This window comes from Syngnathus scovelli, chromosome 6, assembly GCF_024217435.2.
Source record: "Syngnathus scovelli strain Florida chromosome 6, RoL_Ssco_1.2, whole genome shotgun sequence".
Lineage (NCBI taxonomy): Eukaryota > Metazoa > Chordata > Actinopteri > Syngnathiformes > Syngnathidae > Syngnathus > Syngnathus scovelli.
This window is the reverse complement of record NC_090852.1, coordinates 16,915,027-16,934,387: the sequence shown is the minus strand read 5'-3', so window position 1 is coordinate 16,934,387 and position 19,361 is coordinate 16,915,027. Positions and strand designations below refer to the sequence as shown.

At 47.4% G+C, this 19,361-nt stretch overlaps 3 protein-coding genes across 7 annotated transcripts; 2 read left to right on the top strand and 1 right to left on the bottom strand.

The window, feature by feature from the left end:
* The first annotated feature begins 537 nt into the window (after positions 1-537).
* On the top strand, positions 538-8,087 carry asz1 (ankyrin repeat, SAM and basic leucine zipper domain containing 1). 2 transcript variants are annotated; one of them, XM_049723564.2, is made up of 14 exons: positions 538-692; positions 867-981; positions 1,552-1,645; positions 1,730-1,852; positions 2,996-3,107; positions 4,408-4,519; positions 4,576-4,710; positions 4,825-4,937; positions 5,120-5,192; positions 5,544-5,603; positions 5,909-6,021; positions 6,897-7,002; positions 7,109-7,222; positions 7,305-7,411. In XM_049723564.2, exons 2-14 carry the CDS (start codon positions 874-876, stop codon positions 7,314-7,316), a joined length of 1,275 nt encoding a protein of 424 aa, XP_049579521.1. In that variant the 5' UTR covers positions 538-692; positions 867-873; the 3' UTR covers positions 7,317-7,411. The 2 variants fall into 2 exon arrangements, with proteins under 2 accessions (XP_049579521.1, XP_049579520.1); XM_049723563.2 differs by lacking the exon at positions 7,305-7,411 and adding an exon at positions 7,717-8,087 and having other exon boundaries at positions 539-692.
* Positions 8,088-8,399: 312 nt separating this feature from the next.
* wnt2 (wingless-type MMTV integration site family member 2) lies at positions 8,400-10,794 on the top strand. 2 transcript variants are annotated; one of them, XM_049723565.2, is made up of 5 exons: positions 8,400-8,643; positions 9,250-9,470; positions 9,535-9,812; positions 9,994-10,264; positions 10,345-10,794. In XM_049723565.2, the coding sequence occupies exons 1-5, from the start codon at positions 8,567-8,569 to the stop codon at positions 10,548-10,550; spliced, it is 1,053 nt and encodes a 350-aa protein (XP_049579522.1). In that variant the 5' UTR covers positions 8,400-8,566; the 3' UTR covers positions 10,551-10,794. The 2 variants fall into 2 exon arrangements, with proteins under 2 accessions (XP_049579522.1, XP_049579523.1); XM_049723566.2 differs by having other exon boundaries at positions 8,536-9,056.
* Positions 10,795-11,086: 292 nt separating this feature from the next.
* Positions 11,087-19,343, bottom strand: cnot4a (CCR4-NOT transcription complex, subunit 4a). 3 transcript variants are annotated; one of them, XM_049723543.2, is made up of 13 exons: positions 19,099-19,343; positions 17,513-17,736; positions 16,903-17,100; positions 16,716-16,802; positions 16,426-16,527; positions 16,229-16,354; positions 16,012-16,136; positions 15,730-15,936; positions 15,580-15,637; positions 15,242-15,494; positions 13,860-14,363; positions 13,386-13,610; positions 11,087-13,285 (listed from the first exon to the last, which is right to left on the bottom strand). In XM_049723543.2, the coding sequence occupies exons 2-13, from the start codon at positions 17,684-17,686 to the stop codon at positions 12,951-12,953; spliced, it is 2,394 nt and encodes a 797-aa protein (XP_049579500.1). In that variant the 5' UTR covers positions 17,687-17,736; positions 19,099-19,343; the 3' UTR covers positions 11,087-12,950. The 3 variants fall into 3 exon arrangements, with proteins under 3 accessions (XP_049579500.1, XP_049579498.1, XP_049579499.1); XM_049723541.2 differs by having other exon boundaries at positions 16,426-16,534; positions 16,717-16,802; XM_049723542.2 differs by lacking the exon at positions 19,099-19,343 and adding an exon at positions 18,949-19,090 and having other exon boundaries at positions 16,426-16,534; positions 16,717-16,802.
* Positions 19,344-19,361: the final 18 nt, after the last annotated feature.

The window sequence follows — 19,361 nt, the reverse complement described above, 5'->3', positions numbered from 1 at the left end:
AAACAAATGAAAATGTCTAAATTAAATTGATTTAAACTCCTGGTTCAACTTATTTTTGTATGTGAAACTTCAAATTAATACAAAGTTAAAAAATAGAACGTATGGCTAACGCTAATATTTGATCAATTAAACTACACTATGAATTTATTCAAAATAAATTAATAAAAAATATATTAAATTACATTTATTTGGACTGTATAGTACAACTGATTTAACTATTTGGAAAAGATTAAAGTGCATTAAAATCACAGGCATCCCCCTGGGAAGGTGTGCCTTACAGATTGACAGATTGTATTTTTGTTTCTCCATATTTCACCACACCACACTAATCGGTAGAAAGAGGTCCGATACGGGTAATCTTCTTAAGAAACGTCTTAAACAAACAAAAAATCTTCGGTTTCGTACTACGCACAGTTTCAGGAAAGGGAGGACAAAAACATTCCACAGGGGAACTCCAATAAAGTAGGCACGGTGTGGTGAAGTCTTATCAGCGCTTTAGGTGTGTTCAAATTGTTTTGGTCTAATTCATTTGAAAAGCAGTGGTTGACTCACGCTTGTCTTTGATTAGATTGTCTGTCTTTTTGAATCCGTTTAAAATAAAATAAAACACACAACAGCTCGAGATTCTCCTTGAAGCTCTCAGTAGAGGAAACACTGACCTCTGCTGGACATTCATGCAAACACTGGATTGTGTGAGTTAGTTCCTTCTCAATAATTTGCCGTTAAAAATACCATATATAAACATAGTAAAATACAAGGAAAGCGTTAATAAATATAAAATGCGTAAGAAGCAGTATATATGTATATGTTGTTGGTGCCACCTAGCTTGTTAATTTGCGTTCTCCGCTGCTTCGTCAACATTGCAGAGTCGACATGGAGGACTCGAAGGCTATTTCATTCCCAGCTGGATATGAGAGCGACTCAAGCAGCGATGACTGGTTCATGGAGCACCCCCGTGACAAAAAGATTTACGATATTCAGGTAAGTTTGATTTGGAAACGAGAAAAAACTTCGTCATCCTAACGGAAGTAGCTCGCTTGGCTTGCCCGCCATTAGCAATGCTAACAAGTCAACCTGGCCAGTTGCGTTGCTCGATGTCCGTCAAAATGAGATTAAATTCACATTCTTGTGCAATTGGATTGAAACAGATCAGAAAATAACTTATTTTATTAATTAGATGGTGTGCATTGATAAATGTTGCAAGCTACAAACTGCAGTCGCTGCAAACATTTTTTTTGTTTACCTGGAATATCTAAATCATAAATGCAAAAGTTCTTAAAGTCTGATTCAGTTGGGTCATACTTATTAAATGAGTAGGCTTAGATTTGATGAATACGGCTTCTAAAGTAGGAATGTGCCGATTACATTTGTTCAGACCCAAGTCCGAGTCATTTGATTTTGAATATTTGCAGGAAATACTGTCTTCATCTGATTTCTTGACTTTGCAAGAAGATAAAAACAATTGTACATTCAAATTGCTTGCATTGAATACATAATACTGTTGCATACTTTTTAAAAAAAATCTAACTAGTGTATTTGTTATTGTGACAGAATGCTGTTAATACCGAGACAGAAAAAGTCAATTTGCTAAAATCGGCCATCAGAGAAGGCAACGTTGCTGCCATTGAACAGCTGCTGGACAATGGCAAGAACCTTTTCATTCCAACAACAGCAATTAAAAATGTTTTTGTGAGCCATCTAGTAGTGATCTTGTGGATATTATGCACAGGCATGGATGTGGAGAGCAGCCTGGGCTTTGACTGCACTCCTCTGATGTGTGCTGTCAGTGTGGCGGACTACAATGTGGCCAAAGTGCTTCTGGATCGGGGAGCCAACGCCAACTTCAGCAAAGGTCTCTCTCGCGAACAAATAATTATCACATAGAACCACTCCAACATTTAACTTTCACTGGTATAGTTACTAAGGCAAGAAGAACACAGCAGCACGGTCAGGCCGCTAACAACAACATGGTTCATCTGACTTTACTTAACAGCGATGACGCCAAAGAGGAAATGTTGCAGAAACACCACACCTCTGATCCTTGGGAGTTGTTTTTAGTTCAAGCACTGCTTCGCCATCCTTTTCATGTGTTGCGTGAAGGTCTGCCTGCTTCACAAAAGCCGGCGGGAACAATTCTTTCATGGCGTGAAGGCCTACATCTTTACTCAGCGCTCAAACATCAGTCAAACATCACAAACAAATGTGCCACGCCGGCAAAACAAGAGCCAAAGCAAAGTACTTCAAAAAAATTGGTCCATTCTAGTCAAAAGGACCAAAATGAGGACACAAGATGAAAGATTTTTATGCTACGCTGTTGTTAGCTTGTGAGCTAAAATGCGAGCTTATGCTGGAATTTAATCAAAAGTGAGTTTACGACAATTTCATGGACTTGACGTTGGAGGCAGGTGCAGTAAACAACTAAATGCACCAATGGCCTTTTTTTTTTCCCTCACGAATGAACGCATGAACGACACACATCCCGGTCGCCACACTGCTGCCATTCCCGCTCAGCAAAATCTCTGGATCAGCATTTATTTACTCTGATCCATACACACACACACATGTCGGGCTCGTCTGGTTTGCACCCACGCAAAGAATATATAAACAACAGACACAGTTCCACATAGACAGATGGTGAGGCCCAAACACAAATAATAACACAAATAAATAACACATTGCCGGAACTAAATTGGAATTGAGCAGGAACAACTCCAGACGTCATTTGGAGCAAAAGATGCTAACGTAGTTAAATCCAATCTAAATCATAAAAAAAATGAAAATAACTTCAGTAGTGTAAATCCCAACATAAGCAAATCTCAGTTGGGGGTGAGTACATGGTGCAAAAACTTTTTTGTCTGCCATTTTGGTTTGAAGCGGCCATTTTATAGTAACTGGGGACGTTGAAGCAGACGGACAAGCTTTAGGCGTCAAGTTTTACCCCATGGATGACTTGTCACATTTTCTTCTTGAGTAAATGTGATGTTCCTGTTTGTAGGTGGCAGGACGGTGTTGATGGCCAGCTGCACTACATCGGCAAAGGAGGACAAAATTGCTCGCTGTGTGGAGCTTCTGCTCTCCAGGAACGCCGACCCCAACATGGCGGACACGTGAGTTGGCTGGCTGCAAGGAAGTTCAATGTGGCTCAGATCTGGTTCAAATGCACGATTGTTGTACAAAGTAGTCAACCAGTTCATCAACAACTAATCAATTATCTAATTGATTGAAACGGCAACTTGCTGCAATCTTAAAAATTAACTCGTTTTGCCGTTAATTTTTTCTTCTCGCTACGCATCTTCTGTTTAGCTTACACGCTAACACACTGTTGCTCTACCAGTGCCAAGTGTTCATTTCCCTCCTCAACCAAATATTTGAGCGAAACAGTTTCGCAGCGATGACGACAAACCCCCCACGGCGCCGAACGGCGCGTACGTTGATGTGGTTAGATTCCATCAAACGTCCACCGTCGCTTACGTCGGAGCATCTGACCAAAAATGAACACCAGCTGCCTCTGCTTGGGTGTAAACAAACGCAACAAACCCGACGCGGACCCCCAATTGTTCACATGCGTTCACGTTTACTCAACTGTTGAGGCGGGAAGTGGCTTTGGGCTGCCATGCACATGTGAGTCTGGGCCTGCGACAGCCGTTCCGCCCGAAAGCCGAATAAATAAATACGACATAAAGATATTCCCGCTTTTAAAACTCGCCCGCTTTTCCTGGCATTGCCCGCGGGGTCGATCTGACCTGTGACGTAACAAGATGGTTCAGTTCGCCTATTGAAACAAGTCCCGTCTACTCTGACCTTAAATCTCAACTTGACCTTTTTATGGTCGGACAGTCGCGCTGATAAGAATGATGTACGGTCCCGCTGATTGGACCGCTCGCACGGAAACCGTATGAGAAAGACCTCGCGAGGGCTGTCGGGCCGACGATAGAAACGGGACGACGCTAGCGTTCCCCGTTCCCACTGCTCCAAGAGGAAGTGCGCCGTGGTGAAGTGAGCAGGAATGCGCGCAAATTGACATCAAACATTAACTTTTGTCTACGCCAGGGTGATTAATTTGACTGTTTGCCGTCACGCTGTTTGACCAGCGCCGAGTCTTTCCCAGACGACTCACTAAATCACCGCTGCAAGTCAACAGTGAGGACGTATGATGTGAAAAAAAAAAGTGACTGATGTACAGTACAGTGTTTGTCTCAACACTCATCAAGTGCCATTGCTGTTATTGAAAGAGGAATTGTCTTTAGCTTATCTCACCGTCCACCAGTTTAAAAAAAACAAAAATGTCAAAATGACCGTGTTTTTTCAGGGTGAAAACTTTATTTAAATAGCCCAAATGCAAAATTCATGCGAAAGTCGCCGCAAGGTTAATGTTGAAAGTGTGTAAATTCTCTTTTTTTTTTTTAGGTCTCAGATGACATGCCTGATGTTCGCCGCCAGAGACAACTACTGCAAGGTCCTCAACCTGCTGGCGTCTCACGGAGCCAACCTCAATATGCAAAACGCCAACGGATACACCGTATGTGACATTGTTGCGGTTCCTCGTGCGTGCGTGTAACCACGGTAACGTTTCAGGCCTTGTCGGTGGCCGTGCACCACGGCCAGGAAAAGGCCGTGCTGAAGCTCCTCCAGCTAGGAGCCGACAGCAGCATCGCCACCACCGAGGGGAAGAGTCCCGCTGAGCTAGCTTTGCTTCTCAAGCACACGCAGGTGCAATCATCACGAATTCTCCAACTTCTGTCTGACCTACTCAACTTCAATGAACACTTTTGTGTTTCAAGCTGCTTGTTTCGAAGTGTTCCGTTTATTCCAAAAACCGTGCAGATCGCCAGGATTCTCTCTTCAGCATTGAACGTCGATCCCGTGCTACCTTTCAACTCCACGAAGGAAAGCCTTTCTACGATCGTCAAGTCCAACACTCCATCTTTTGCCGAAAGGTAAAAAAAACACCACCAGTTCACACGGAGCTGGCCGTCTTCCCTGAAATAACGTCAGAGGTAACTTTTGCGTTTGGTGCCCTCTGTTGGATTCTCTCAGCAACTGCAGGAATCACAATTTTTGCCCTGATAAACACGAAATCAAATCCCTCAAAGTCACACTGTTTCTTTTTACGCACCAGCATGCCCAAGCTGGATGAGATGGAGCTCCTTCTTCACGGCCTGGATCTCGACTACCTCATCGACATCATGCATGTACGTCAACGCTGTTTGTATTATGTCTCCACTTTCTTCCAAGGCTAACAAAAAACACTTCGACACATTTCACATCATCCCTGGCTCCGACAAATTTCCAGGGTGGCCTTCCCACATCTCCCTGATGTCATCATATTGATTAATGATATCACACGGTCTATCTTATTAGCTCCACAGGTGAGATGTTACAGTAGCAGCTGTGCGGCGCTCGCTATGACATTTTCATGTAATGAGGTGTGCAGTTTACATATTTTACTAGCACGGTACCTGGAGGGGGGTTCAGTTTGACAGATGCTGGTGCCGGCCATGCAGGCGCATCGCTCAAGTTGTGCCGTGCTCCCTCCTTCACAGGAGAAGGACATCACCTGGAGCAAGCTGCTGACTATGGAGGAGGAGGAGGACCTGGAGAAGGTAGAGGGTGACCGCAACCACTGTCAGTTAGTTCACATGAGGATGAGGGTAGCTCATGCTGCAAACGTATGACCGATACGCTCCTGTGATTATCGCTTCATGTTTGGCAGCATTTTAGGAATTTGACATTGTTGTCTTCATGGGAAACCTAAACATCTAAGCCATTTAAAAGAAAAAAGAAAATCTACTTCTCTAATGTGCCCACTTCTATTATACATTGTGGTTGTAGTTTATAAAAGAACTATATGAAAACAAAAATATTCTAGATCCAAAAATGTTCTCTGAGGCCATTTTTAATCTTATAGGTCGGAATCACAGAAGCAGCAGACCAGAAGAAGGTTCTGAGCGCTCTGCAGCAGATGCACTTGGACAAACTGGACCTAGGAACCATCGAGCAACTCGGAGTGACCGACAGCGGGTTCGTACAACGTCTTGCTTCTCAGTCCGTAATTCTGGGCCAACATAGTCGAATAGCATCAAGCCAGTCGTTCCTCCCCCACTGGAAGTCGTCCATCATACCTGCGAGCATCTCTCATCCTCATTTGCGATCATCTAAACCTTTGCTAATGGTTTAAGTGGAGCTCTAATGATTTGTAAGGCGAGAGGCGACATGAGCTCGCCGCAGAGTCATCTCGGAGCACCCAATTGCTCCGCCAAGACTCGGCGGACTGACGTCAAGAGACAGAAGGATGGTGGAAGGCTTGACCAGGGCCCCGGCCTCACCACTTAACGACATGGAGAACTTTTGATCAATTGAACGGGGAATCTCAGGATCACTTTTGTGCCGCTGAAAAGCAAAACACAATTTATAGGTTGTTCATGGATCTCAAGTTGGATATAATAAAAGAAACTAAAAAATTATTGTTAAAATGTATTCACTTAGAATAATTAAGAAAAAATGTCTTGAAGAGCAACCAAAACGAAGAACTTAAAATGGATTAAAAAAAAAAATAAATTGACAGGCAGGCTCACCCATTTTTTTTCCCTGCGTAAAACAACAAAGCGTAACATAACATGAGCTATTTGTGCGGGCGTGCTGTCATCGCCACGCTAGACAAACTAGGAGTAGGGGAGAAGGGAGGCTGCGCCGCCTGACACTGTTTACACGGCTCACCCTGACGGAGTGCGCAGATGGAGCGCTAAGATAACAACTATCAATAAGTCGCGCTGTCCGCTCGAGGAAAACCCATCACTTCTTCGGCCAGCCACCTGTTTGCTGCTGCGGCGCTCCTTATTTTAGATAATCACTATCATTTGTATCCATTCACAAAATTTTTTGTGTGTGTTCTTCAGGAGCGAGGAGCTGCTCAACTTCCTGATCAAGCTGAATCAGCAATGCTGCTGTCTGACGGAAACCATCCAGAACACCACCCGCCGCCTCCCCCTGCAGGTCTTCAAGGTACACCGCATGTTTGGACACGTGCGTCGTCATCCAATCAGGTTCAATATAATGTGGAGCTAAAAAAAAAAATTTGCTTTGCGCATTTGTGTGCCAATGTGTGCAGCTTGTTTTCACCCTGGACCACAAGAGGGAGGCCCAGGACGTGTGCAGCCAACTCATGATGCAGACCAAAGACCTGCAGACCGAAGTCAACTGCCTGCACAATCTGCTCTGCCAGGTCGGTAAACTTGTGCATACTGTATGCGAATGTTGACAAGCTCCAGCACGTGTGTGTGTGTGTGTGTGTGTGTTCGTGGCAGACTTTAGCGTGACAGGAGCGAATCCTCACAGCCAATAAGTCAGCACCACCGTGACACAGCCCTGTCAGCACACAGACACCAGGAGGAGGGAAGATGGGGGGGAGAGGGTCAGCGTCGGTGATGCAGGTTGTGGGGTGACGGAATTTAGAGGGCGGATGGGTAGGGTCCGGGTTGAGGGGTGTGTAGAGTTGAAGGAGACAAATTGGGTGGGGGGGTACCTCAGCTGTGTCATGTCTCAGTGGGGTCCTTACCTACAAAGGTACCTGTAGCAAAGTCATGTGGGTCTGAGCTGAAGGTTGTGGGGAGCACAGTTCTGAAGGTCTGTTGGGGCGGGGCTGGAAATGGGTCGGTCCAACTATTGACATTACCGTCGAGCCCCAAGTGGACTAAAATCAATGGCTTTCCCACACAGATGAACAAGGCCCCAAATAGCTGTCAACTTCCTCCGCCCGTCGCCCGCGGCCAGAGGACGCTGCCGGCCGTCGCAGGCGTCGCCGCAGCCGCACTGGGGGTGACCCTCCTCTTCCTCAGCCGTGGCTATCTGCCAAAGTTAGCAAACGTCTTCACATTCTTGTAATTCATAATACTGTTTTGCTGAACCACACGCATTTATTTGTATGTTGCAAGCAAGACTTGTAAAGTTGAATCCTGTTTTATTGTTTTATAAAACTACGTTGTGGTCTTGGAAAACATAATTTTACAAGGGTATGTTCAAATGTATAAGTTTTGATTTGTAGCAGTTCTGAAGGAAATATGTTGATAAAGAAGTTTCAAATGGCCAAAGTATTTGTTTCCTGAAATGCATCAAAGCAAAAGCGCTTTTCAAAAAGCACAATTTGACACATGTCCTTTACAATTAAATCACATTTCTTCCACTGCCTTTTATTTTTCAGATCCAAAGTCGCGTCATTCAACTTCACTTTGAGGTGCTTCTGATTGATTACAAGACGCACTCTAGATAGATTTTCAAGTGCGCCTTATAGTCCGAAAAATACGGTAATCGGCAAAACGCCAGCCAATTGGCATACTGTCATTATTTTGATAAGGCCAAGTATTAATCAGCCATAAATTATTTATAAAGCGAGTCAGGAAATTAATGTGATTGGAACATTCCAGCATTGCGGCGACTTTGCGCGCGCCTCGGCCACCCAAGCAGAAGGACGTGAAGACTCGTTGGTGCTTCCCGCCCCATTGCGCCGCCGCCTCATTTGCCACTCGTGTTCTCGGCGGACATGCAACAAAAGTGATCCCGCGCGGCCGACATGAACGCCTCGGCGTGCGGACTATGTTGGTGCGTGTGCGCGACCGTGTGTGTGCTGAGTGTCGACGCGTCTTGGTGGTGAGTTTGCATCATCGCGCTGCTCTGAAAGTTTGTAGCATTTATTTTTTTTTTTGTATTGGATGCCTTTGCATGAATTGCTTGTCATGAAGTTTCTTGGCTGCAGGTTCACATTGTTGCATTTGACCTTTTGCTGTACTTTGCCCTCATAATTTTTTAGTCATTCCACTAAAGTTATCAAATGTTCTTGCTGCTGTCTATTGAAAGCCTTTACGGTATCTTTACAAGTCTCAACCGGTCTCTTGGTGCTTTTTCCCTTCACGGCAAACATTTCAACACCTCTTGCAATAATCATACACGTCTGTCGACTGTAGCCTCTCGATTATTAATTCCTCACGTGGACATGACGCCAACTCCGGAATATAATCACTTGTTCGGGCAAATTCTAAAACCTGGAAAAGTGCTTTGTAGATGTAAGTGATTATGATTATCATCATTAGTGTGCTTTTTTTTTTTTTACTCTGCTTTGGCAAAGTGGACAATACATGGAAACGATAATGTACTTTGTCTTCCTGTTAATGAAACTTACATTTGATTATTTATTTATCATTTGAATGTTCACTTGTGTGGTGAAGTGTAGCTGCTGCCTGGTTACCTTCCAAACAGGTACATGAGCACTCTGGGCTCTCGCGTGATGTGCGACAACATCCCGGGGCTGGTGAGCGAGCAGCGGCAGCTGTGTCGCCAGCATCCCCGAGTGATGCAAGCCATCGGCGCCGGCGTGCAGGACTGGATCTCCGAATGCCAGCACCAGTTTCGCAATCACCGCTGGAACTGCAACACGGTGGCGCGGGACCATAGTCTGTTTGGACGCTTGCTGCTGCGCGGTGAGTCCGGGACGGGTTGTTATCGTCACGGGTCCGGACGCTGATGGCGCCCGCTCCCCCTCAGGCAGCCGCGAGGTGGCTTTCATATACGCTATCTCGTCGGCGGGCGTGGTGCACACGCTGGCGCGAGCTTGCAGCCGCGGCGAGCTGGATTCTTGCTCCTGCGACCCGCGTAAGACGGGTTCTTGGCGGGACCGGGTCGGTACCTTCGACTGGGGTGGCTGCAGTGACCACGTGGAGCACGCCGCCCGCTTCGGACACGCTTTTGTGGACGCCAAGGAGAGGAAGGAGCCCGACGCACGTGGCCTCATCAACCTTCACAACAACAGGGCCGGGCGCAAGGTGACGTCACGTCCCGCCCCGCCCCTTTCTCCTCTATACATGACGTCACTCAGGTGTCACCTTTGGAAGAGTAACGCTAAAAAAAAGGGAATTTTACTAGTAGATGAGTGGTCAAGAAATATTTTACAAGACACGACATAGCAGCGTGACATGTGACTTGTGTTTTTTACACGCCCATCAGGCCGTGAAGCGTCTCCTGAGCCTGGAGTGCAAGTGCCACGGCGTGAGCGGCTCATGCAGCGCGCGCACCTGCTGGCTGGCCATGGCCGACTTCCGCCGAACCGGAGACGAACTCAGGCGCAAATACGAGCGCGCCGTCCACGTGGCCGTCAACCAGTACGGAGCGGCTTTGACGACGCTGGGTGCGTGGGGAAGACGCACGGCGCCTGGGAAGAACCAGCTGGTCTACTCGGACGAATCTCCGGACTTCTGTGTGCCCGACCACGACGCAGGTTATCCTAAAAGCGCAATCGGTGACGCTAAATTGCCGTGGGCGTTTCAACGCTGACCGTGACGCACGTCTACTTCGCAGGGTCCTTGGGCACGGGCGGGCGGCGGTGCAACGTGACGTCTCGGGGCGCAGACAGCTGCTCGGTCATGTGCTGCGGGCGAGGTTACGACACGGCGCGGGTGAGCCGCAGCGCCAAGTGCGAGTGCAAATTCCACTGGTGCTGCGCCGTGCACTGCAGTGACTGCCACCAAGTGATGGACGTGCGCACCTGTAAGGACCACACGTGAACGTCATTGTCAGCAACTTTGAAACTCGCTCATATAACCCGGACACTGTTCTTAAAAGTTTTTTCCCCACTAAAATGTATTTATTCATTTTATTTATTGTTTTATTCCTCCTCCAGTTTGAAACGATGACGACCCCGCTATCGGGTTAGTGTATGCGAGTCGTATTTTCTTGTCTTTTTTTGATGGAGTAGTGTTTTGATTCTTCATTGTTCAATTAATTTTGTAAATAAAAAGTCCAAAAACATTTCGTATACAACCAACATGAAAGAATATATACATTTTAATCCACATACATTCAACATTTTACTGAACTATATAAGATATTTATAATTACATTAATTAAAGTATAAATAGAACACGAGAACGTGTTATTTCTTTTAAGATAGCCTATAAAAAGCCAGTGGAGTCGCCCTCTGCAGGCTAGATTAAGAAACACACGTCTTAAGCAAACTTGGCTGAGTGTTATGTTGCCCTCTGGTGGGCAACAATAAACACCTCAATAGGCCTCTGTAAATGACAACAGTAGACAAACACTCGGTTTTGAGTTTTCTGTTTTATTTAAGGTTCATCTTCCAGACCTGCAGAGGACAGTTTAACTTCCTTTTAAGCGCCTCAATTTTTCTGTTTTTTTTCTTTCCTCCTCAAGGCATTGTGTTAAAACCCTATTCATGACTGTGGCAGCTTCTCCCATTTTGATCATTGTGAGTCAATACTGTTAAACGGGGGACCGCAGAAAGGGGAGGAGGAGAGCAAACGAGGGTCACAAATTAAGACTTGAAAAGAAGAAAGGCGAAAGGTGGCAGGGGATGAAGTCAAGATGATGGGGAGAAAAAAGGCTGAGATTCACCACTACAGTACTTTGTATTGCAGCACCTTTCTTTGTGACACACGCTCAAGTTGCACACAATAACGTAACCCCAGACATGACAGGTAGGGAAATAAATCAACTGTGGTCACAAGATTGATAAAGAACAGACGCACATAGTGTCATGAAACGCAGAACTATTAAATGACCATCCGCTAGATGGCAGAAGATACATCAAATTTATGTATCCACTGAGATTTTTTTTGGTTGTATGCTAGGCTGGGAGATTTACAATGACACGACTTGCAGCCAAGGAGTGCTCCATTTGCTTAGCTGGACGTTCAAATCATTATTTTGTCATTAATTAGGGCTTTGTAGCCACAAATTAGTGTTTCATGCCCGTGGTATCTAATTAGCATTGTGGACAAAAATTATTCGCATTTCGTGGCACAGTATTTCACCAACACAAATTTCTACTCCACTGTCACAAATTAGTACTTTGTGTACACAATGCTTATTTTGGAGTCCCAAATTAGTAGTTGGTTAAACCCAATTATTGAATAATAACGTGTATTTTATTTCATGGCCACAAATGATTTTGTGCATGTCATTCATCCCTCACATGTCATGTCTGGGGCTTTCTAATATTGCAATCATAGACATGAGAGCTCACCTCCTCCGTGCACCCGAGCCCTGTTCTCTCTCGGCTCCATTAAGGCCTCAATTAAGCCCTCACGGGTGGACAAGGTGGGGCGAGGGGCCGATCGCTCCCAACCTAGCCTCCCTAGTTAGTACTTAAATCCTCTTCTCCCATCGAGTTTTCCTTCTATTTACTTGGTGGCTGTCCATGTTAGGGCTAGGCTACTGTAGGTACCACACGGTGGCACTGTGAGTAAGGAGTCTAACCCTCGTGCTCAGGATATGTGCCACCATTTCCCGCGGGGGCGGACTCCCCCCTCACTTACACGACCCTCCCCTGCAATCGGGCACTGCTCTACCCTCTGATACAGAGGTTCAGCAAAAATGTCCCCGGCAGAGCGAATCCGGGCCTCTGGAGCCGGGGGTCCTTTTGGTGTCTCCCTCAACCTTACGAGGAGCCCCGTGCATAGCCTGCGCGCCCTGTAATTCCCCGAAGCCTATCCCACGTCGCCCCTCGGCAAGCAATAAAGCCAGGCGACAACTCTCATCCGTGATTCACAGCTTGCTTTGCTCCGTAAAAAAAAAAAAAAAAAAATCAAAATCAAAAATTGACGGCGCCGTCTGTCCAACAATGGTTCACACTTTAGGTTAGTTACGTTTTAAAAAGAAGACCCTCACTTAAGCTTAATTGAATCTTTTGTCAGTTTTAGGGTGCTCAGTGCTATGTTGGAGTCCCCCTCTCCCCCATCTAGGTCTAAGAAGTGGTGATGGTAGCAGATGGAGGTTATGATGGATCATTCGTGTGCCACAATCAAAAAAAGAGAGAAAAAAGTGGACCAAAAGAAAGCATAGTTGTTACTTTGTTAATCATTTTTCATACTCTGCAGATTGATGTGTTTCGCTTTTGAGGGGGCGGGGGTACATCATGACTGGGGTAAATGGGTGTAGTCTTGTATTCAGTGGCGGTCCGCAGCGGCACTCTGTAGCAACTCTGTGGCGGGCTGTCCCGGGGGTCTGAAGGCCGTCTGGAAGCCTGGCGGGGGGGAGTGGAAATGGCTGGCGGGGCTTGCTGTGGCGGGGGGCAGGTAAGGGGCCCAGCCGGCAGCGGCGGCTCTGTGGTGGAGGGGGAGGTGGCCATCTAGGATGGCGCCGTGAAGGGGCTGGGGGGTGGGCGCCGCCACCGAGCCGGCCGGACCGTCCATCTCCGTGAGCGCCTGCAGGGACTTGAGCCAGTGTGGGGGGTTGTCGTCCTGGAGACAGTCTAAACTGGTCCCCGCCGAGGCCGGGATGCCTGCACAAAATAGGAGTACAAAGTAGGCATCAGAACCGAGGCGCCCACCTACTAAACTGGCTCGCCAGCCCTTTGGTGTGCTTAGCTGTGTCCGACCAACCTGTGATGATTGCGGGGTCCATCCAACTGGCGGTGCTGTCCCAGCTCAGGCTGTGCGAAATGCCCGCCGGACCGCCGATGTGGTTAACACTGTTTGAGGACGACGAGGACGAAGAGGACGACGAGTTGGGAAGGCCTCCGAAGTTGATGTTGATGTTGGGCAGGAGAGCTCGGAGGCCATCTTGCCACTCTTTCACATTTAAGCCTTCTATAGAGCCGCTGTTTTCTGCAAGAGGGCAAACCACACGCAAACATCTGAGCCATGATTGGTTGTTACCTGAGCAACTGTGATGTCATTTCTAGTCCTCACACACACAATAACGAGACGGATTAAGAAAAAGGGAGTGGGGCATTCGTGGCATGAGTAGTGGTCAGGAGTGTCGCATCCAAACATCTGAAGGCAACGGCCGTGTCAACTGTTCATTTTAGCTTAAAAAGCGGACAGTGGGTCGCAAATGCATTTTGGGCTACGTACCTGAGATGGGGATCCCTCCCAGACCTGTGCTATGTTGAGGAGGCAGATTCAGGTCCAAGAAGTTACTGTGTGAGGCAGCACTGGCTGAGTGGTTCAAGTGTGTGAGGTTATTCCGCGAGGGGATGCCCATCCAGGGGGGTCTGCCTTGCTGCTGTTGCTGTTGACTAGTCTGGCTGCTATGAGTGCCGGGGAAACTGCAGGAACTGTAGATGGCTCTGTGGTGGATCTGGGGGATGCGGGGCACGCCGCCGGGGAAGTGGTGAGAGTTGCCGGCGTTGCCGTTCGGGGGCAGCAGGCCGGGCCCGTGATTGTTCCCCTGGACGAAAGGGCCCGGGGAGGCGGGGCTCCGGTCCTGCACCGACAGCTCCTTCTCGATCAGGTCGGCCAGCGCTTTGCGGGTGACGTCGAACGGGTCGAAGCCCAGGTCGTCGTCCTGCTGTTTGCTGGACGAGCCGAAGCCGAAGGCCGCCTGCCAGTCCGTGGACGACGACACTGGTATCGTGTCTGCCAAGATAGAAAACGTCGATGTTACTGGAGGAACGAGTGAAGCGGCAAAGCACATTTTTTTTTTAAGCAAAGCTAAGACCTGTGTGAACTAATTGATTCCCCTGTCGTGTACTACGGCTGACATTTGGCCACAGGGATTGCGGCAAAGCAATTTTTCTATTAGATGTCTTTGGCTGGCCTGACTAGAAAGAGGTATGTTTCTGTATACTCAATTACCACATAAACAAAAAACAAATGTAGACCAAAATACAGAGAGAGATGAAATTCCAGCACACACACACGCAAGTTATGTCCCTTTCTCCGCCTCAAGTGAACAAGCAAACTATTCAGCCAGATAGCTACGGCTTGTGAAAGAAACTGTTATAATTCCAAGCACTTCATTGGCCTTTATCCGACACTCGAGCACTTTTCAGACCCTGAGAACACAACATTAGCATTCAAGCGTTTGAAGAATGCCAAGCACCTCACGTATTTCACAATCACTGGCACATGGAGAGACACACACGGCAAATTGTATCTGGCGTTAAAAGGTGCATCATATTTGTTCTCAGTTAACTGTCAGTCATTTGTGTGGTCAATTTATTAGCACAATGACAAACTTGAGACTCCCCAAAGAGACCGTGTGACTTCACTTTGATTTCAATTTCGTCCAAAAAATGTCAATGGGGTGCGCGCTCATGGACGACAAAATGAATTCAGCTACTGCTAAGCGTGATAGCGATCATCTCCCAATGATATTTGCCAACTACACAAACCAGCGAGGAGTATCTTTAAACGTGCACCTTTATTGGGCTGCGCAGATCCTCCAGCTGACTTAAGTGTGTGCCAGCCAACAACGACCACAAAAACGAGAAGGACAAAAAATCTTGCGTTACCTGACGTAAAGAGGCTGTGCGGTTCCGGAGTCATGGGCCAGTCAGAAGTTCGGGGGTTGCTAGGAAATGGGGGCAGACCGCTGGGGAGGGGGTTGGGGTGTCTGAAATTGCTGTTGTCCGAGAAGAGCGACTGTGACTCGGCCGCCGCGCCCTCGAAGGGCGAGCGGGCCGTCAGATCCGACACGCTGATGGGCACCACCAGGCTAGGCTTGCTTAAACCCGGAGGGGGAGAGGGGGAGTCGCTTGTGGCTATCTGGAAGGGGGGAAAGAGAGACATCGGTTTTCTTGTCCGACTCGTTCAAATGGGGGGAAAAAGCAATTCTCGGAAGCGGTTCTACCTGTTGTAGAGTATCTCCGTTCACCATAGCGATTGAGTCAGAAGCCTTGTCACTGGGACTGCAGGAGCATGATTTAGTGCATAAATAGCACGACAAAAATGTAAAGCCTTTCGTGATAGTACGTGGAGCTAGAGTGTCGCCCCGTCCTACCTGTTGCTGTCACAGTTTGAGGAGAAGGGTGACATGGCAGTGCATTGGCCAGGACCCAGGTCTGTATCCAGACCGTCTGAGGTGAGACCTTCTTGGTCCAGATAGTCTAGCAGCGGAGGGGACTTGCGGTCCTCTGAAAGGCCATTGGCTAGTTTGCTATGCCCTGACAACGTGGGCCACCCATCTTTACCGTTGCTACTGTTTTGTCTGTCAGAAGACAAAAATAAAAAAGGTAGGCATCACATACAAGCAGATGACGGAAAGATGAAAGAAAAGGCTGACCTTTGCGTTAAGCCCGATTTACTCTTTGATTTTTCTGTACCACATGCTGGAGGTTGTAGAAAGCTAGGGTTTAGTTTATACAAGTCTTGGAGGAGTTTTTGCTCATATTCTTGATGTTTCCCGGCCTGAAAAGAGGAAATTAAAAAAAAAAAAAAAAGCGTCAATGCAAATCAATAACCAAAGCGGGGTGACGACACACCACCGCCAATTGCATTACCTGCATTTCGTCTTTAGTGAAGCTAGCGGCTTCATCTCCTAGCTCATGTAGATACATACAATCGGGTTTAGGACACTGCATACTTTTAAGGAAGTAACTGCAGTACTTTGTCGTGCCTAAAGAAGCCTGCGGGAGGAAAGTGAGAATTTAAATAAGAGCAACTTAAACACGATTGCTGTCCTTTCCGGAGCGCTTACCTTGAGTGTTCTGCCATCCACCACCACGTTGTTGACGCACTGTATGGCCCTAAGAGCGTCCTCGGGGCGGACGTAGGTGACATACGCGCTGGCGCTCGGTCCCTGGACCATCAGAAGGATGAAGAGGAGACAAATCAGACAGACAGCTGCTGCAACCATTGAGTTTTTGCTGTAGTGTTGCGATTCCAAAGAGAAATGCAAGTCTCTCAAAATGGCTTGCAAATTTGCTCATTTGGGGGGGGGGGTGGGGGGGTGAGAAAGACAAAATGCTATAATGTCTATGAACTCACCTGTGAGCCTGCATATGATGTACTATTGTTGATAACCACTTTATGGATCTTCCCGAACCTACCAAAATAATCTGGTCGTTTTAGGACCTGTAGGCGCAACCAAAACACTCGTGAGCCCATTCCATATACAATAATTATTATTAACGCTAATTTCACGTCTGCACATCTCACGGTTCGCCGCGCTCACCTCGGGATCGGCGAGGCGCTGTGAGAGTCCCACCACGAAGACCAGGTTTCTCTGAACAACTCGAACGCTGGCCAAGTGCTTTCGGTTCTCCGTCACCTTCTGCTTCTTCTCGTTCTGTTTCTGCTTCTTTTCGTTCTTTATCCTCTGGATCTCCTCCTGTGACAGAGGCTTGTACACGGCGGGGTCCTCTGGGTATGGCTGCGGAAAAGACAGCAAGAATGGAGTCGAGCGTTGCTATGTCAGCCATTAAAACAGCTTTGGCCGAATTTACGCTCAAGTCGCTACAGGCTGTGGTGTAGTCTGCCACTAATGCAGTAGTAAAGTCACTATTCCAGTAAATCTTTACATAAAAGGCCTAGGCCATAAATAAAACTCTTACAACAATCTAATAAAAAAACATTAGGTATGCTCGATGCAACTTAACCTTGGTAACCTCAAAACGACTGTCAGTCCTCTGTGTTCTGCATATTGAGTTGCAGGAACTAAGTCATATTCTTTCATAGGCTTGCATGAAATCTGGCCCTTGAAGTCAGGATAATACAAAATATATTAAAATTTTAAGGAACTTCAATTGAGTCAATTCCTGATTTATTAAGTGAGTCTTCCTCACCTTTCTGCAGGCCGGGCAAAGGCCGTTCTCGTCTGTGCGGATACGGTGCCAGCAGAAGCGGCAGATCTGGTAGCCGCAGGTGCAGGGGAAGAAGTTGACGTCGTCGATCTCCAGCGGCTCCATGCACAGGGGGCACTCCATGGGGTCGTCCTTCATTTCGGGGCTATGGGACATCCTACGGCGCGCGGTGGTGCTGAGCGTTGAAGCGGTCACGGAGCGCAGAGCTGCGAGGAGGAAAGAAAGTGCAAAAACTTTCAAAATCAAGCCATACTGTTTTGTAGCGAGGCTCAATTCGGATCCTCCACGCTAACGCGTCCCCCTACGTGCTTGCTTTTAAACGTAATAGCTATCTGTTCCACTGCAGGTGTCGCCTGAGTGTTTTGACACTCACAAGCTGCAAAGCCACCGGGCGCTTTGCGAAAAGGGGGAATGCAGGACACTGGAAAGCTGTGAAAAAGGGGACGTCGGGTGTAAAAGCAGTGGCGGACAGCTGCAAAGGGTCACACAAAGTCACGTAAGCACAAAACGTCAAAACTACCCACAGGAAAACCAGAGCAGAGATTGAGAGCAGAGTTTTGAGCCTAGAACCTCAGAAATACAAGCCGAGCCCTGCAGCATTAAATGAAGACCCAGTTAAGCGACTCAAAATTTGACCGAAACGCCCCAAATACAATCCAACCGGGTCCCAAGCTTAAGTTTAGCACATAACATGACTATTGATGTGATAAAGTCGTGCTTATCTCGGCTTGCTCCAGCGATACCTAACGCCTCGTACACATCGGCAGTGATTGTGTATAAATAACGTGTTGTTAGCAGTCATGCTCTACTTAGTATGTGACAACACGGGCTGCCAGAACTTGGGAGCCCGATCAAGATTTGTGGAGCCCAAATAAAGCATTACGAAGGGGAGGAAAATAAACAGCAGCATTTCAAATGCGGTCCGCGCTGACGGCAATGCAGTTCTCAAGCCATTGTTTGGCCGGCGGACAGTACGAGCAAAGTGTGTCCCATCTTCCGAGTGGTACCTTCTTGACAGATGTTATTTGAGCAGCTCCGAGGAGAAGCTAACATTAGCCGCCATTCGCATAAAGGGAAGCTGCTTTTATATAAGAAGGCAGGGAGACAGAGGGGGGAAAAGGCGTCCGTAGGGTGGGCGGCGGAGATTGTTAACATTCAAATTGTGCATGTGCAAGCAGAGTTTCAACACGACACTGATATGAACTACTTTATAAAACGGTTGACAGTGACACGACGTGACGTTTTCCCCCCCCCCTTACAATATGACAGCTCGCTTGTAGATAACCGCCTAGCATCAGCTAGCCTCGGGATGCTAACATCGGAGACGAACGGCAGAGGCTTACGGACGCGGCCTACGAATGCTAACGGTGAGCTGGGCGCAAATTGGCCGCGGATAAAACGTCTGACAGCGCTCTTACTGGCTCGGGGACACACCGGGGGGTTTCGAACGGACTCGAGGATCAGCAACGGCTCGGCGACTTAACAAACGGAGCCTTTTGGCGATTGGGAGGGAGGGTGAAGGCGAGTTAGCTCGTCTTAGCAAGTTGGCTTACGTTAGCGTTACTTACCCTGTCCGTATTTAGCTTAGGATTCCACTCCAAGAGAGTCACACCGAATTGGGCGGGGACTGCGAGCCAATGTGTGTGTAATGTCAAAATATCTCGAAGCGGTCTCTTGGGACAACCGTAGATGTGTTGTTCAGTTTAATTAAAAGCTATAAAGGTGTTTTTTGCCCCTGTCTTTTCTTAGTATTGAGGAGACAATTTACGCTCAAACCACCATCTTAGCTAGCATTAAAATAGGAAGGAGGGAGTGGAGTAGTACCCGACGC

What these genes read in the sequence shown, in the direction of transcription:
- asz1 (XM_049723563.2), top strand. Translation starts at nt 874, where the DNA reads ATGGAGGACTCGAAGGCTATTTCATTCCCAGCTGGATATGAGAGCGAC. An exon ending in TGAACAGCTGCTGGACAATG is followed by an intron (nt 1,646 to 1,729) that starts GCAAGAACCTTT and finishes TATTATGCACAG; the next exon opens with GCATGGATGTGGAGAGCAGC. An exon ending in CAACGCCAACTTCAGCAAAG is followed by an intron (nt 1,853 to 2,995) that starts GTCTCTCTCGCG and finishes TCCTGTTTGTAG; the next exon opens with GTGGCAGGACGGTGTTGATG.
- wnt2 (XM_049723565.2), top strand. Translation starts at nt 8,567, where the DNA reads ATGAACGCCTCGGCGTGCGGACTATGTTGGTGCGTGTGCGCGACCGTG. An exon ending in TGGACGCTTGCTGCTGCGCG is followed by an intron (nt 9,471 to 9,534) that starts GTGAGTCCGGGA and finishes GCTCCCCCTCAG; the next exon opens with GCAGCCGCGAGGTGGCTTTC. An exon ending in ACAACAGGGCCGGGCGCAAG is followed by an intron (nt 9,813 to 9,993) that starts GTGACGTCACGT and finishes CACGCCCATCAG; the next exon opens with GCCGTGAAGCGTCTCCTGAG.
- cnot4a (XM_049723541.2), bottom strand. Translation starts at nt 17,686, where the DNA reads ATGTCCCATAGCCCCGAAATGAAGGACGACCCCATGGAGTGCCCCCTG. An exon ending in ACATCATATGCAGGCTCACA is followed by an intron (nt 16,535 to 16,716) that starts GGTGAGTTCATA and finishes CATCCTTCTGAT; the next exon opens with GGTCCAGGGACCGAGCGCCA. An exon ending in AAATCGGGCTTAACGCAAAG is followed by an intron (nt 15,937 to 16,011) that starts GTCAGCCTTTTC and finishes GTCTTCTGACAG; the next exon opens with ACAAAACAGTAGCAACGGTA.